This window comes from Rhagoletis zephyria, unplaced genomic scaffold (genome assembly GCF_001687245.7).
Source record: "Rhagoletis zephyria isolate East Lansing unplaced genomic scaffold, Rhagoletis_zephyria_1.1 Rzeph_scaffold_00128, whole genome shotgun sequence".
NCBI classification, from domain to species: Eukaryota; Metazoa; Arthropoda; class Insecta; order Diptera; family Tephritidae; genus Rhagoletis; species Rhagoletis zephyria.
In genome coordinates, this window is record NW_016157212.1 from 387,031 (window position 1) to 404,523 (window position 17,493).

Below are 17,493 nucleotides of genomic sequence, written 5' to 3' on the forward strand. Positions count from 1 at the left end.
TACGGCAACAAAAACTTTGCTCACAACGCATAAAAAGTAAATGCCACTCACCGAACGATGAATGAGCAGCAAGATTTACAGAAAACACATGCAACCTACTTACAACAAAAGCATATTTATATGCATACAAATTTATATATTTACATATGTACATACCTCATCTTTACAATCCACATGCACTTTGCCGCTGTCAAGTACGCGCCGCAGGTTGATTTCATCGCCACGCAGTGCTGCCAAATGCAACAACACATCGGATGGGGTCTCTTTCTGCAAAAGAAAAAAATAAACAAAAAATAAAATAAAATATGTGGGTATTTGAACAGCTGAGAATGAAAGGAAAATATATGTATGTACTTATTATTAGACGCTTGTATACAAAAATGTAAAATATAGTCATAAACGTATTTTTTTACGTATGAAAATTTTATATTTTTTGCAAGCTATACACATAAGAACAACTTGCCACATTTGGTACACAAGCTCACACCCATAAGTATTTTTTTTAATGCAACCTAACCCTTTAGCTAGTTGCATACTAGTAGTAACAACAACAATAAAAAATCAATAAAAAACGCATGTGTGCTAAGTAAATGACGGAAACCCAAGCTGAGCCCGAAATAAGATTCTCAAATTTCGTATAGAAAAAAAGTTTACAGCTTCCACCGGCGGCACAGTAGCCGTATGAGATGCACAAAAAAGACTAAAAAAGTGCCAACATTAGACTTGCAGCGAATGTGATGCAACAGCAACAACGTGTCATATGTGTGTAGATACGTATGAATGTGGCTGACTGGCGCACCGTCGAACATATGCTAAACAGCAGCGTCGCAAAAGTGCACCTGATGCTTTCAACACACACACTTGCATACATACTAGAGTGCTGCATAAATGTGTTTGAAAGTGTGCTCAAAACATTTGCTTATGTTCGCTATACTTCATTTCACTCATTTACCTCACAACTTTCAAATACTGTCGGCGGCATATTTGAATGGACTACTGCTAAGAGTGAATCGAAACATTGCTTCGATGAAAGATCAAGCACTACTCCATGTACTGTCTACTGTCGACTACTGTATTGATTTTGATAAACAGTGAGCAATGCAACGAATGCAGTAAACACCTTTGTCTATATTACCTAAACTCAGCAACGAATTACCCAAACAATCGTGTGATTATCATTTAGAAGGTTTCTTGAGTATAATATGTGTAAGAGTGGTTCAAATTAATTAACGAATCTTTCAACGAAAAAAATTATTCGGGAAAATTAATCGAAATATGTTTGCCACCTGTTATAAAATTATAAAAGATAACAAGGTTGGCGCCATGATACCGCGGTTGTAAGGGTGTCGGGTACAAGGGTAGTTTAATTATCCGGCAACCCGGATAAGATGTGTAAAAATATTTCTCCCACTGAAAGAAGCGCATGTTGTGCGGTAAAAAAGTGCCGAAAAAATACTTTATATAGTTGCTATTACCCTTGGAATCGGCTCTATATTATATACTGTGACTCACACAAGTGTTCATGTGTTGATTTTTTTTTTAATATTCACAATTACTAATTATTTTTGTTATTTTTCTAAAAAAATATTGTCTAAGTTTTAGCTTAGAGTTTCAAACTTTATACAAAATTTTCGAAAATTCATAAAAATTTCGAGCTAATTAATCTGAATTTTTAGAACATTTCTGGGTATAATTTTAATCTCATGAAGTGCAAGTTTCAAGTGTCCAAAAAATCGCGTTGATTTTTAATAAGTTTTTTTTTTTGTGACTACTTTTTCGTTTTTTTCTTTACATAAGAAGTGCAATTCGAAGGGTTCCCGCATTTTATTTCATAAGAAATCCATATGTATATGAAAAGAGTGCAAAAATCCGTCAGCAAAAAAAAATATTTAAAATCAACGCGACTTTTGAGACGCTTGAAACTTACACTTCATGACACTAAAATTGTATGGGCTTTAAAACTGCACACCCAGAAATTCTCTAATGATGCAGATAAAAAAGCTCGAAATTTTGATGAATTTTCCTAAATTTTGTATAAAGTTTGAAGCTCTGACTTATATGGTTTTGGCTAAAGCTTCGACAATGTTTTTGAAAAACGTTGTGAAAATTTAAAAAAAAAAAAGCAAAACTTGTGTGAGTCACTGTACACTAAATATTCAGCCTACGGTAGAGAAAATTCGGATATGTAGGATTGTCTTAAATTTAACTTTTTTGAACTTTCCTGGGCCCGGGTACAATTGTCCGAGTATACTGGCAATGACGGGTCTACCCGGGTATTTTACTATTTAAAATAATTTAATATGAAATATTTGGACAAAACACATTTACTAAGATAAGTTAAAGAATCTTACAAATCTTATGCCGAATTTCTATACGCATTGGAATGACAAAAAATTTAAGGCATTTAAAAGATGCCATTTGGAATGAATGAATTTTTTAAAGTAATGACACGAATATTTTTTAATATTTTTAGATTACGAAATATTCTCAATATTTCGAAAAAGTGTCACTAGATGTCCAATAGATCATTAAAATCCCCAAAAAAAAACTTCAGATCACGATTTCCCTCAATAGTTTCCAGCAAAATACTGGGAAGAACACCTAAAAATGCTTTAAAATCTTAAATAATGCCGAAAATCTACGACGTAGGTTAATTTTCTGAATAACAAAAAAATAATTTAATCATTCCCTTTAATCCATCAACATCTAAGAGATTTTACTCATATTATATTTTATTTCTGAATAATGAAAAATCATCTGCTATTGTCACGAAGCTAAAAATATTGCGCATTTTAAGTGCTGTCGTTGACTCAGTAACTATAACTAGCAGCGACACTATAGTATTTGTTTTGCTGGCGAGCAAGCATTGAGTTTTACTTCATTTACTGTCAAGTTAATTTGCTTCATTACTGCATTTAACATACTGCGCAATAGGGCACACTCAAAGTATGTAAAACCATTTGCGCAGCTCTCTAATACATACACATACATACTATATACATTAGAATGGTCCAAAAAAACAAATTCCGAGATAGGGTTTGGAGCACCATCCAAAATTTTTTGCCGAAAGAAGTGCTGGTACCAAACTTTACGCTTCTAAGTACATATAAATTTATGGGATGCTCTGGATGCTCATATTTTACTTTAGAAACATTGTGTACATATATTAATCAAACAATTAGTTAATCAATTTAAAATCTTTTCAAATTTAAATTATCTAAAAAAATTCAAAAGCTTCAGTTGTCATGGCAAAATTACCAATATTTTTGCCACTTTCACAGCGATCCGATAGCGAATTTCAAGGTCATTGAGCACCCTGCCTTGGTTACAGTAGAAAATTGAAAGTTGGTATAGATATTACAAATATCAAAAAGAAAAAACTAAGGGGGTGCCCGTTTTCTAGCATGAAATGTTTTTCCCATACAAAAATTGGACCACTCTAATATACATACATATGTATGTAATGAGCCAAATGAAATAAATTGGTCACCAGCCAACCAAGCAAGTTACCAGCAATGCGCCGGGACGCTACATGCGGCTTGTTGGCCGACTGCCTGCTTTTTGCTTCAGTGCGCTTGTGGCATCTGCGATTGTCGTTGCGGCTCTTGCAACATGTCATACACGTTGCGGTAATGCCATATATTTGCTACTTACATATTTATATGATTTTTTACAGATACTTCTCTGCTCATTCTCATCACTTGGTTGGGTACATTTTGAAATTTCGAAGGTGTCAATGGATGCTTGGGAATAATACTACTACAATAAAACATATAAATGAATATTAAAGTCTGTGCCCCACGCTATACTTCAGTGGCAAAGAAAAAAAAAAACAGACAAAAAAGTACTCGTAGCGGAAAATTTTTTGGTAAGCACAGCATTCACGGCTTTTTAGTTTTTGTTTACCTTTTTTTTTTTTGAACTTTTCAGTGTTTACTTTGCACTGCTTATATCCCATTTGGTATATTTCTTTGCAAAAAAAAAATGTTTTTTTCCTTCCAACCTAGCCAAATTGCAAATGTCAATTTATGTGGCATTTTGCCATTTGAAGCTATTTTAAGCGCAGTTGTCGTAGAATTTATCGCAGTACATTAACATTTACGTAAATAAAATGCCAATTACAATCGACTGGAGACAATCTTAAATTAATCGCAGATTTGTGTAACTATGTATCACTCCATGCAAATAGTTTTTTAGAATGATTTTACAAATAAATAAATACTTTTTAGAAGACGTGGTAGTGGTAACGCATTTTGCTGTCAAATTGTGAAACCAAAAGTCCACTTTCCCCTCTAAACACACAAAAAGTAGTTTTTGTAGATTTTCAGAAATCACTTTCGGAAACAAAAATTGCTACTAAATTAAAAGAACGTCGCTCTCGAGAAATGACTGCAACTTACACTGAAATTTTCACAATTCGATTGTTTAAAATTTTTTGAACTGCAACAAAAAAAAAATGTCAAAACACACGAAAGAAGATCTGACGTCAGGGTTTTTTTTTAAAGGACTTATAAAATTTTAAAGGTATGATTAATTCAAAAAATTATTTTAAAAAATCAGTGCCATGTTCAATAACAATATGGGTACCAAATGTGAGAGAAAACAATAAATTTTTTTGGTTTAAAACGACGATTAGGTATTGAAAATGCGCTTTTAGTAAATTTTATCTTTTTAAGTTAATAAAGTTTGCAGGATGAAATTCGATGATGAGGTCGTGCGTATATATTAGTCCTCAAAACTGTAATTAAAAAAAATTTAAAAATATTGCAAATTTTCAAGGATATTTAAGGATAAAATTTTTTAAAGGACATTCCATACCCATTCGTCCTTATGCACCAAAAAATATATTCTGTTATAATGATACCCTTATTTTTATCCTATATAGCACTGAATTTTTTAAATAATAATTTTTTGAAATAATCACATTTTTTTTAAATTTCGAAGTCTTTTTGAAAAAAATCCTGAGGTCAGAAAGAAAAATTAAGTACGCAGTTTTACTATAATTTACCCATAGCTTCGCGAATGTATTCATTTTTTTATGTATAAAATTTACTGTCGCACGATGATATCAAACTGTAAATTGTTATTTTATTTATAATTTTTTATTTTTGTAATGCTGAGTTTCCACTACGCAGTGAAGTATCAAACATTTTTGTGCCACTCAGAAAACACCATGAGGAACCTCTCCATTTTTATAAGCGAATATTTTGTTTATACCTAATGCTGGATTTCCACAAATACAATGATGAACTTCTCTATTTTTATTAGCGAACCTTTTTTTAATGACTAATGCTGGATTTCCTCTAAATATTACATGACAAGAATTTTAGTGTGAAATTTGTTCTTTGGAAAATATTCTTTTACTCATGAAAAGAAATTTGGCATAACTTTTTCATTAAAATTCGTATTTATTTTTTACCTGAAACAGCATGTTATGGATTTTATAAAAAAACATTTTTGCGGTTGCTGCGACCATTAAACTAGACGCAAGAACAGCAACAACTTATTTGAAAAATTTTCTAAAACTTTAATGGCGTACTATTTTTAGGTCAAAAAAGTAAATTATATAAAGTAATTTAAAAACTCTTTTTTTAACGTAGTTTTAAAGGTAAAAGTATTTTTTTTATCCATAGAGATTATTTTTGCTAAATTCTCCATCGCCAAATCTGTTCTCGTTCTCGAGATAGATTTTGTCACAAAAAAAAAAAAAAATATTTTCCAGTGTAACCAATCGCCCCTTTATAGGTATACTTTGCACCCTACTTTGAATAAATAGAACACTAATTTGCATCAACACCTAAACTTTTTCTGCAAAAGTTCAGTGTGTTTGTTTTTTTTTATTACCAGCGAATCGTCGGTCTCGTTGGCGTATGTTTTTTTTTTATTCTTTATGCAACCTCTACACTTTTCAATTTGACTAATTTGTGGTCGACTACTAAGCAGTGCCTTTCTTTTTTTACACTTTTGCCACAAGCCACAATTGTTAGTGCTTGTGACGGAAGCAAGCAATAAAAAACAAAAGTATCAAACAATAACAAAAACATACCACAAACAAAAAATACCATCCACAAGAATGATAAATACAAGCCGCGCAGTCATTTTGTCACAGCCCTAAGCTGTCGGTCGCCGGAAGTGCAATTTTCGAATATTTGATGAGTTCAAAACATAAAAAAAAAAAACAAAAAAGAAAAGAAAACAAAAAAAAACTAAGCATAGGCAGGTAACTTGAGTACCGCTGCGATGATGCAAATGGTGTGTGGGGCGGCAAGACTGGAAAGAGCGACAGAAAAGGGGCGTTTTGATCGACTTTAAGTGCCTCTGCAAGCTTCTTTAGCACAACCACCACTACCACTACTCTTTTACAAGTCCACTTGTGTTAATGAGGCGAAATTATTCCAAATTAGCCTGCCTTAAATGAAAATAAATTACGAGCCATAAACTAAGTAAAAACGAAGAAAAGGAGAAATGGAAATTAGAAAATGAATATTAGCATAGAAATGAGGTGAAAAGCAAAAGTGAACTCATTAATCGTAGCGAAAAATTAATTAAAAAATATAAATATAAATAAAATTCGTACGGCAAGCTGGGCAATTGGCATGCGGTGCAAGTGATTTCAACATGCAACTTATGTACATATATCTACATACATACAAAGGCAAGATTTAAGAAGGCATAAAATATTCATACATAACTTTTTTGATTTTCTGTTTCATTTAAAACTTTTATTTGCTAATATTTTTTAATATATTTTTTTTGCTCCATTTTCGCTAAGCAATTAATTTCATGGATAATTTTCTTGTGATACAAATGCGTGATTTTCATTTCGTAGGCATCCACTATCAAACAAAGATTGATGCTTTGATGCTTTAATTGATTTGTTTGCTAGTAATTAATTGTATGTACCGCTTTCAAAATGCTTATATAAATTGGCTACGAACTAGGTGAGTTTAGTTGAGAATGGGTACTACCGTGCAAGAAATGCACATTTACATTTTTTATTTGAATTTAATATGGAAACTGACAGAAAAAAATAATAGTTTTTCAATTAAACTACTTTCGTGAAACCGGCAGTAAGCGTTTTGCTGTTCGTCTTTCAGCAATAAGATGTTTTCTAAAAATTCAATTCAATTTAAATAGATGTACAAAGGAGTACATTTTTTTTTTGAATAAAAACTAAAATTTAGAAGAATATTGAATTAAAAAAGAAAAATAAATGAATAAAATAAGTTTATAAAAATTAAATTAAATTAACACAATAATAAAATATAAAAATTTAAAAATTTGTAATACGAAATTTATTAAAAAAAAAGAAATATAATAACATAGGATCCCAAAATTTAAAATGAAATTAAAATTTAAATGAAATTAAAAAAAAAACCCCTTTTTAAAGTAACATAATCCAAAGTTTGAGTTTAAAACAAATAATAAAAGTTCCTAAAAATTTAATGAAACTAAAAAAATAAAAAAGTTTCTATAAATTACATTAAATTAAAAAACAAATATTTTTCTTTTTTTAACAATAAAATCTAAAAATTCAACGAAAATTAAATTTAAAAAAATCTATTAAAAACTGAGAATTATGTATGTTTCTGAAAATTAAATTAAATTAAAAATTAATATTTTTTCTTTGAAAGCAATAAAATCTAAAAACTAAAAAAGGGAAAAGAGTAAATTAAAAAAGTGGGAAATATGTTTCTGAAAATTAAATGACACTAAAACAATATTTATCCTCTTAAAGCAAAAAAATCTGAAAATTAAATTTTAAAAACGAAAAAAAAATAAAATAAAAATAAGCAAACAAATAACTGCTGGGCTGAGAAAAGAGATAGCTCCGGCAAGCAGATTAAGAGAACAGTTGGTAAGCCATACTGCCGCTTTCCTTTACAGCTGCGAGCTTTGCTTGGAAAACGATCCAGTGTTCTAGCGGCCCAAAACTAGCATTCAAAGGAAGATCTCTCGAGTGTATTCCGCTTCCGACTTAACTTTAAATTAATATTTTATTGAGCCTTATGCTTACCGATTTGTATCGGTATGTTTGACGATTTGTATCGATAATTTATTGAAATCAATTAATCGTTTGCAATGATATCAACAGTTTTGAATTTTGTAATCGATTTCTATCGAAATTATAGCTTAATCTAGCATTTAATTTTTATTTTTTCGCTTGTTTCTATTTGTGCGAGACTATCGTATGAGTATTTTTTTTTAATTGATTCTTTGATGTGAATTTGTTCTACACTGCACACTGCATCACCTTACGCCAAAAATTTACTGTATATTTTATCGTATCCCAGTAAACATTGGGCTTGGTTAACAATTGGAAAATGATTGGAAACCCAATATTTTTTTCGAATCTCGCCTTCGATACCGAATGTGCAATAGGTTAGTATTCGATTCGAGAACTAGGTCATTCTCTAGCAAAACAGAACCTCCGTTATCCATTGTATCTTCCCTTCGTTATGAATTCGAAATCCAGCCCATTATCGAATTGAAATTTTATTGTGAGAGAGTGATTATCTTAAATTTCCCTTCGAGAATTGGCTGCATATCACTTTCTCTCTTTTTACTATGGTTTTAATTTTTTTCGAACCAATTTGGAGTGTATTTCCAATTTACTCTGAACGTTGGAAAACTAAGGTTGGTTAAAAAATAATCACCTATCCATTTTACCTTCATGCAATCTTGGATTAACCAGCTAAAGCTAACAACAAGAGTATCCATCTACTATGAGATCCAGTTCACAAGGAATGAAAGCGGCGGCCGCAATCCCAATTGGGCCTAAGCACCACATGACACTAGGTTCAAATACGAACAGAGAACAGCTTTGGAGTAGAAAAAAGAGGGCAGCACTGGCGCTGCTCAACTGGGCTACTCCAGGCAAAATACTTATTTCGGGAATATAATTTATATAGATTGCAACTTCTAATCAATCTCTCAAATGAGAAATTAAGAATTGCCACAAGATTTCTGCAGGTCGAGTTACTAGAACAGCTGGTTTGATTTGACCTCGGCACACAAATGTCGAAATTTCATATTTCGCTTAAGTGAGTGAGTGAGTAAGCGATTGAGACTTTTCTTTCTCTCTTCTCCTTGAGTGAAGAATAGCTGAAATTTGATATTTGTGTACCAGAAGCAAAAATAATATAGGCACATTAGAGTGCCCATCGAAAAAGCTTCTTTTTTTTGAGATTTCAAGACCCTACCCCCAAAAATTTTTTTTCGTTTTTATGAGAAATATTATTACCTATTTTCGTAGATTTTTTAAAGGTCCTAAAGGTAGATTAATGAGTTTTTGAATGACTACTCTGAGAAAAAGATATATAGGCATTTAAGATGGTATATAATAATCAACTGTCGGACTTGGCTTGTTGGGATCTTTTATCGGGTAGATTAAAAAACCCATATATCTCTAATTTTTTCTAAATTTGACCATCGATAACTTCCACAATTTCAAAATATGTAGTACTATGTAAAATTAAATCTATTTCTAAATTAACTGATAGCTCATTTATTGCAACCGCACAAAAATTGTCGAACTTAGGCGACGTTTCATAAATACGTCCCTGAATTTATATTTTTTATGTACCGGACTTTCAGATTTTTTGAGCAATGTGGCTAAGAAATTCATCAATAATTGATATGTATATACATACAATCGTTCTTTAGCAAAGAAGTGGTTTTTTAAGAAATTTTAGGAAAATGGGGGTGGCACCGCCAACTTATATGATATATGCGTATCTCAAAAACAACTTGACCGATCTCGACCAAATTTGGTATACATAGTGGCGGGCGAGTCCGAGATGTTTAAACGATCGAGAGAATCGCCATCGTTGCAAAATTACAATCGAGTCAATAATCGACTCGCTGCCCGACTGTACAATCGAGATGTTTTTCGATTGTTTCGAGTCGACTGACTTATCACTGACGAGATCGTGTGAACCAGGGTGGCCAATTCGTGGGGAATTCTCGATTTGCAGGGAATTTCAGTTTTCGTGGGAAATCGGGGGATGGACTGTTTTTTGTGGGGAATTTCAGCTCCTTCAATTTTAGTAACGGGTGATTTTTTAAGAGCTTGATACCTTTTTTTTTAAAAAAAACGCATAAAATTTGCAAAATCTCATCGGTTCTTTATTTGAAACGTTAGATTGGTCCATGACATTTACTTTTTGAAGATAATTTCATTTAAATGTTGACCGCGGCTGCGTCTTAGGTGGTCCATTCGGAAAGTCCAATTTTGGGCAACTTTTTCGAGCATTTCGGCCGGAATAGCCCGAATTTCTTCGGAAATGTTGTCTTCCAAAGCTGGAATAGTTGNTAAATGGCCAAAAATTACTGTTGATTTTTTTTGAATTTTCCTTGTTGCATTTGCTTTCATATAACGAATAAACATAATTTACTTCTATATGGAAGAAAACCGCAACCGCTTCAGCCGAAAAATCCTAAAATATACATTACGTCATTTAAAGTACAAAACCGCGCGTCAAGAAAATGCAAAACCTCGTATGAGAGGTTGCCAAAATTTCCACAGGCTAAGATGTTTTGNTGGCCAATTCGTGGGGAATTCTCGATTTGCAGGGAATTTCAGTTTTCGTGGGAAATCGGGGGATGGACTGTTTTTTGTGGGGAATTTCAGCTCCTTCAATTTTAGTAACGGGTGATTTTTTAAGAGCTTGATACCTTTTTTTTTAAAAAAAACGNGATTACGTCATTTAAAGTACAAAACCGCGCGTCAAGAAAATGCAAAACCTCGTATGAGAGGTTGCCAAAATTTCCACAGGCTAGTCAGAGATGTTTTGACCGATTTTTATCGAATGTTAAACGCGACTGGCAATTCGTTGCCACAGTCTGCGACAGAGAACCATCGAGATGTTTTAACAACCGCTGGCCAGCAGCGAGACCGAGATGACTTGGTCGATTGTTAACGAATATGTTAGTTCAGCTTAAGCACGACTTTTTTCGGGTGGCAAATCGTCTACGAGAGAAAACATCGAGAACAATCGAGATATTTTAACAATCGAGACAATCGACTAAAACATCTCGGACTCGCCCATCACTAGTATACACACTGGGCTTAGCCTCCTTAACTACCGTCTTGAATATTTGACAAACCCTACTTCCCCTAAAATATAGCTCGCTTTGAGTTTTTCGAAATTACCGTTACGTTGGTGGAGCCCGTGGTTTTTCCCGATTTCCAACATTTTCAATAAAACGCTTAAGAAGCCTAAGCGCAATGTATATACCAAATTTGGTTGAAAAACACGCCCAAGAAATGAAAAAAAAACTTCTATCAAAATTCTCTAGATCAGTTTCCAGCTCGTATATGTATGCATCTCTCCAAGAAGAAGAATTTACTTTTTTAAGGAACAGAAATACTGAAAAATATCTCTTGTGATATTTCTTGAGAGCTAGAAACTAATCTTTAAATCTCACAAACTTTCGGCAAATTACAATTTTTCGATAAACTCGATTTCTCTCATTCAACCATTTAGCTGCACAACAATGAACCCATTACATGAAAATTTTATGGTTAAAAAAGTTTAAGAACCAATTTAAAAACAACCAGACATTACGAAAAAAGAACGTCGACGTACTTAAATGTACTTTTAATTTGTTTTTCGTTACAGGTTTAAATTATTTAATTAAATTGTCAACAGTGATGTGTGCGCTGAATTCACGATGAAAGTCAAATCAAGTCAAATGGAACAAACAGAGGGTGAGAAAGTAACCAGAACCAGAAGAAAATATGTGAACAACAATAAAACAAAACCAATTTTAAACAACAAATAAGATCACTCGACTGAATTCAAGCACACAAAAACACAAGTATGCATTTCACCTTTGTTTATATGGACTCTTATTGATGGTAAGTGTTGCGGCATGCATTCTTCTTACGAAAAATTACTATTTTTTATAATCAAACTAACGATCACTGATAAGCAATATTTATTTTATTCCTAATTTGGTATGAAAATAATTGCAACAACATAAGAACAATAAGAACCAAATAGTATCAATATTTTCATATAAAAAAAATAAACAAGCATGTTTCAATACACACCATTTATAGAGCGAAAATAAACGTAAATCCATGCATACAAACATATGTACCCGTACATGCATATGCATGTATGTATGTATGCACCACGCGCTTCTTACCATTTTTCAATGACCTCACCCAACAATTCACTTAAGCACACCTCAAATATATAACACGAAATCAATGTGTAAATAAATGCATAAACAAACAAATAGCTGCCTTATGAAATCATTATCAAAATGCACAAGAACACTACGATCAAGATATTGAGTACTCGTACGTAGAGCAGGGTTGCCACTGAAAAACTTTCCTTCCTACCAAGAGCGGGTTCAAAAACCTACCAAAATGGCTTCTTTCCTCCCATTTCTTTTAATCAAGAAAACGACGTTGGACAACATTAAATACATTTATTTTATTTTTTTTTTTTGGAGTAATCCAGTAAACAAGAAGATTAGAATAATAGCTATTATATACATATAACATACACCTACCGATATGTATTTTAGTTGGGTAATCCGTCCGTTTGACTTCTAAACCCTCAAATTTCGAGTAAATTACGAACAAGCCGAAAAAGTGGCCAAATTCGCAGTTTATAGTTTTAATAAAGCCTTCGGAGTAAATGACATGAAACATCGTAGTGAAAATAAAATTCCGTCTTAGATTTTTTTTATCGCTCATTTGCATACATACATGCATGCTACCTAAAGATAAAGATGTGCCTACTCCACTTTTTTTTTTTTTTAATTTGCAAACTCTGCGCACTGCGGTTTTGACATTGATTTCTTCGAGTTGTGGTTAAAAACTTTGATATTCTACGATTTACTGGAAATATGACTAATATGGTTTTCTTTTTAGAACCGCTCTTCTATTGTCATTTAAAATATTTTCACAACCTTGGCATTTCAAAGAAGAATATCTCATTTATAAACCTGCTTTTACAACCATCAATTCAATCACTTGATATTTAGATACACAGTGGATAAGACTTCTTATACGAATACAGAGTTCAGAGAATTTCCATAGAAAATTGGTAGAATTCTGCCTATACCAGTAAGCAACGGGGTTTTTAAATGAATAGAGGGTAAAATTGATTTTGTCAAAATATGGCAAGCCTACTCACAGTGCCGACAAAGTGACTCTTTACAACAAGCCAGAGAAGTTTTCTGTCTTATGAGCAAAGAAATCCACCAAAATTTTAAGCGTCCTACCATCCTACCAACGCGAAAAAATCCTACCAATTTTGGTAGGAAAAGCCCAAAACGGCAACCCTGACGTAGAGTGGCGTACCTGTTAACCGGCGGCCTGTTGCTTGCTGCCTCTACAGTTGCAGGTTATTCATTTGCACAACAACAGTGTGCTATAAAATTGATCGCTCTTGCAGAATGCTATTAGAAATTGTGTAAACATTTACTTAGTTAACAGAATGTTGCCATAACTTTGACTATAAAGTTTTCTTGATATATTGCCTACGATAAATTACTTTTATGAGTGTCATAAATAAACATGCTGGCGGTATTGATTCATTTACCTACTATTTTTAGTGTACTCGCATGTTTTTAATATTTTTGTCGTTGTATTACGATAGTTTAAACTTTAATGAAGTCATGACTGTAGTTTAGAACACGCTGGCAGGTACATTAAAATAATACATACATACCTACATACGTAGTATGTAACAGGTACTAATAAAAAATTAATTTCAAACATTTTTTAAAACACTTTTATGTATCATTTTTTATTACCATTATTAATTCGCCTGTACAGCTTCTATCTTTAATAAAATTTTTAACCAATACGCTTGGTGAAATCGGTATGATTCGTTAGTAAATATGTATGTATTTAGATAGCTTTGATTTTTTATGTACCTTCGTAGTTCTCATCGTAGGTAAAAATTAGAGATGCCGAATGTAATTAAAATTTTTCGATTTATGTACATATTCTAATTGAAACTAGCAAGATTTGACAGCAACGCGGTTTTTGAAGAAAAAATATAAATTTTATTGCGGATTCCAGTAGAAGAATATCCATCCAGTAAAAATAATTTTTTTTCGGAAAAATTTTTTGCTGAAGGCGCCAAACCCCTATAAATTGTGGGGAAGGGATTTTGGTCCCTTCCCGCCCGCAAAATGTTTAAATACCTTCCCGATACCGCCCATCCCGGCCATTTTGAAATCATTACCGTGGGTCCTGCGGGTCCCAATATCCCGCTCCGATCTTTGATATAAACCTCGTGATTTTGGATATTCTTCCTAAATTTTCGTTATTTCGGGATTGTTTCGGAATTTCGAGATTTTTGACTATTTTTCAGCGACTTTTTTACGAGACTTCGGGATTCTTCGTGTTACATCTCCTTTTTTAGGACTCTTCGGGGTTTATCGTGTTTTGCTTTTCGAGATTTTTCCTGTTTCGGGTATCTGGAATATTGCTGCACTTTCGGGACTATGTTAAGACGTTTGGAAACTTTGGGGATTTTTACGGCACTTTTTTTATTTCTTCGGGACTACTCGGGACTTTTCGTAAGATTTGTTCTGGGACTTTTTGAAGTTTCGTAATTTTTTGGGGATTTTGCAAAATTTTCTGGATTATTTCAAGACATTTCAAGAGTATTCGACTACCGGCTATATACTTAACGATAAACTGTTGAGAAATACGTTACTGGACGGCAGGAGGTTTATTTCGGGTTAAAGTCCCGTATTGACGGATATACAGAAAAAACATAAATATTCGTATGCAATATTTAATGGAAATGTGATATAAACCAATTCTTAAAACCGCAAATCTATTAACTTACCTTTAACGACATTTTTTGAAGCTTGCTTGCAATGTGTTTACTCTTAAATAGACCTTTTTCTAGTTCAATCCAGCCTCTTGCGTTTGCTTAACTAATTATTACACAAATTACTCCTTACAAGTAAATTACGGACGTTTTATCACACACGTTATAGGTCACCAGCTCAGTGATCAGCGATCACCATTCACTCACTAATTTTGTTTATGATTATTGCACTGAATCCCAGTTAGTTTGATGGTGGCGGCGGCACCTTTCGCTGAAAAGTTCAACGTTTCTCCTGCTCGTTTTGAGGCAATTCGGTAAGAGCCAATGCAGGAATGAGTAGCTTCGCAAATGCTGGTTAAAATAATTTTTTTACCAATTTATTTTTACTCGCACATATATTTTTTTTCTTTTTCACTTAACTGCACTCGTGTGTGCATTTACTTATAATGAGAACGGGGACATTCACTTGTCCGGCTGAGCCGGCGCTGCAGCCATTCACTCACTCAACGCGCTGGCGTCAGAACTGCAAGAGATAGAAGGAAAAAGGAAAATGAAAATATGTAGATTATAAATAAAATAATGTACGTGCGTAAATATTTGTGCTTAGAATACATATGCTATATACCATGTATATGATTATGTATTTCAAAGTATTATATGCTCGTACATACATACATATGTACAAAAATTATTATATCACCGCTAACAACGGTAACAGGTTTACAAGCGGCGGCCGGCATCAGAAATAATCACACGAACAAAAAAAAACAAATGCAGCAAATGCGCTTCGAAAAGCACAGCTAAAGGAAAATGTGTAGAGAATTGGAGCAGCGCAATGAGTTCGCGCATGCGCACAAACATACACATCTTATACACAGCATTCCAGTTTTCTTAGCCTCATTTTATTATTAAGCGGCTTTTCGTCGTCGCCGCTGACATCGTCGTCTCCATCATCTTCAGGCTGCATTGCCATTTATTGTTTATTCCTGCGCTTGCGGAAAATGTAGCAACAATATGTTTAAGTAAGTATAGCAAGTCAAGCATTGGAAAATGGCAAGCACATTGCTGGCAATCTTGGCAGAAAATATTTTGACTTACAAAATTGCATCGTGCGCGGGTAATTACCAGCTAGTCGAAGCGATTAAATATTAGATACGGACTATGAGCGCATTTAGAGACAAAAAGGGCATACATACAGACATGCATACATACATATGTATGTAGTTACACGAAAGTACAAGAAAATACTGTGTAGCATATAAATTAAGCTTTATTGTAAACAAATCACATTTCCTTGCACTTTCTCCAACTTCTGACGTGCTAAATCTTTCTTCCATCGCCATCACACCTTTTGACAGCTGCTAAATGACTTACGTGTTCGTTTGCCTTATGGTAAGGTAAAAAAGCTTACAGGCACGAAATACTTATTACGAACCACCTGGGAATTGCCTCTTTTAATCGGCTGGTATCGTCATTCTGATGGAAAGTTTATTTCCGATAGTGCAATTTAATTAATTTTTCAAATGCCAACTGATTATGGGAAAATTTTTGGTGATGCACCCGGCGTATATTTTACGAAGAGCTTGCAGAACAGACAAAATTCAAAATGTCGATTTTCAGCTGTTTAGTTCTAAACCAGCTTCAAGTTTAATCCATCCAAAAAACCGTTTACATACATCTTCAGATAATCCGAAATCGGTATTCGGCGAGACTTATCAACCTTGTGTAGTAAAAATGTTATATCTAAGCTTCAATAGTTGAAATCATCACGAAATCGTCTGACAATCAACTGCGCAATGGCTAAAAGGTGAAGTGACAGGAGGGAAAGGAGTTTTCGCACTTTCATCTTAACTCGATGAACTATCCTAACTTTATACTAACTCAGTTTTGTCAAACAAACTATGCTAACTCAAGCGCGCCAAGACTGCATTGAGTTATAACAAAGATAGGATAGTTCATCAAGTTGTGGTAGTCTTTCGCACCGCATTCAAGATAGGTTAGGTTGACGGCTATGAGACGGTTGAGATGCAGTAGCCCGGAGCAATCGACTTAATAATGGGGAAGCAGTTTTAATATTACCCAAAATAGATATTCTTTGGAGTCGCAACCAGTTATAGCACATCACTTTTTCGGCCATCGACAACACTCTGCAAATACTGATTGGCATCTAGAGGCTACGAGTGGACAAAATTCCTGTTGCCTACAATGTCAGAAATATCGGCTTTCATTAAGCAAACGACTTTTTACTGGTAACTTCTAATATTATATTCACATGAATTTAATTGGCATACCCATCTGTTTTGAGTGAAATTAAAGAACAAGTATTTGTACCCCTCACAATCATATATGTAATACATACTTCTATAATGGCAGTAAGCTAACTGCTCAATATTTAAGCATTCCGAAATCAAAGCGAGACAGTCTAGTACCGTTTTAGTTAATGTATTGTGTACATCAGTGATCGGACTTCTACCACATTGTGGTAGATCTACCACTTTTTTGAGCATCTAGCACATCTACCACACAAGGTGTGAAATCTACCACATATTCGCATTTTTGAGTAGTTTTATTTTTGCTCGACACAATTTTCTTAAGTTGAAGAGCAAAAATTGTCCAAAATTAAACACTAACAACAGGCAGAATGGGATTATAAAATAAACTGTAAAATATAAAATTTTCT

General features: G+C 33.4%; 1 protein-coding gene across 9 annotated transcripts in view; it reads right to left on the reverse strand.

Annotated features, from left to right (window-relative positions):
• The window catches only part of LOC108380752 (ankyrin repeat domain-containing protein 29), a 69,299-nt gene that overhangs the window by 13,646 nt on the left and 38,160 nt on the right, over window positions 1-17,493 (reverse strand). For 7 of the 9 annotated variants that reach the window (XM_017637170.1, XM_017637157.1, XM_017637192.1 and 4 more), the window contains 2 exons: window positions 14,829-15,336; window positions 157-267 (listed from right to left, as the gene is read on the reverse strand). In XM_017637170.1, the coding sequence (XP_017492659.1) occupies window positions 157-267; window positions 14,829-14,840 (123 nt within the window). In that variant the 5' untranslated portion in view covers window positions 14,841-15,336. Of the gene's footprint in view, window positions 1-156; window positions 268-14,828; window positions 15,337-16,485; window positions 16,492-17,308; window positions 17,320-17,493 lie in introns of those variants that run through there. The other 2 variants (XM_017637178.1, XM_017637207.1) reach the window with 2 other exon arrangements.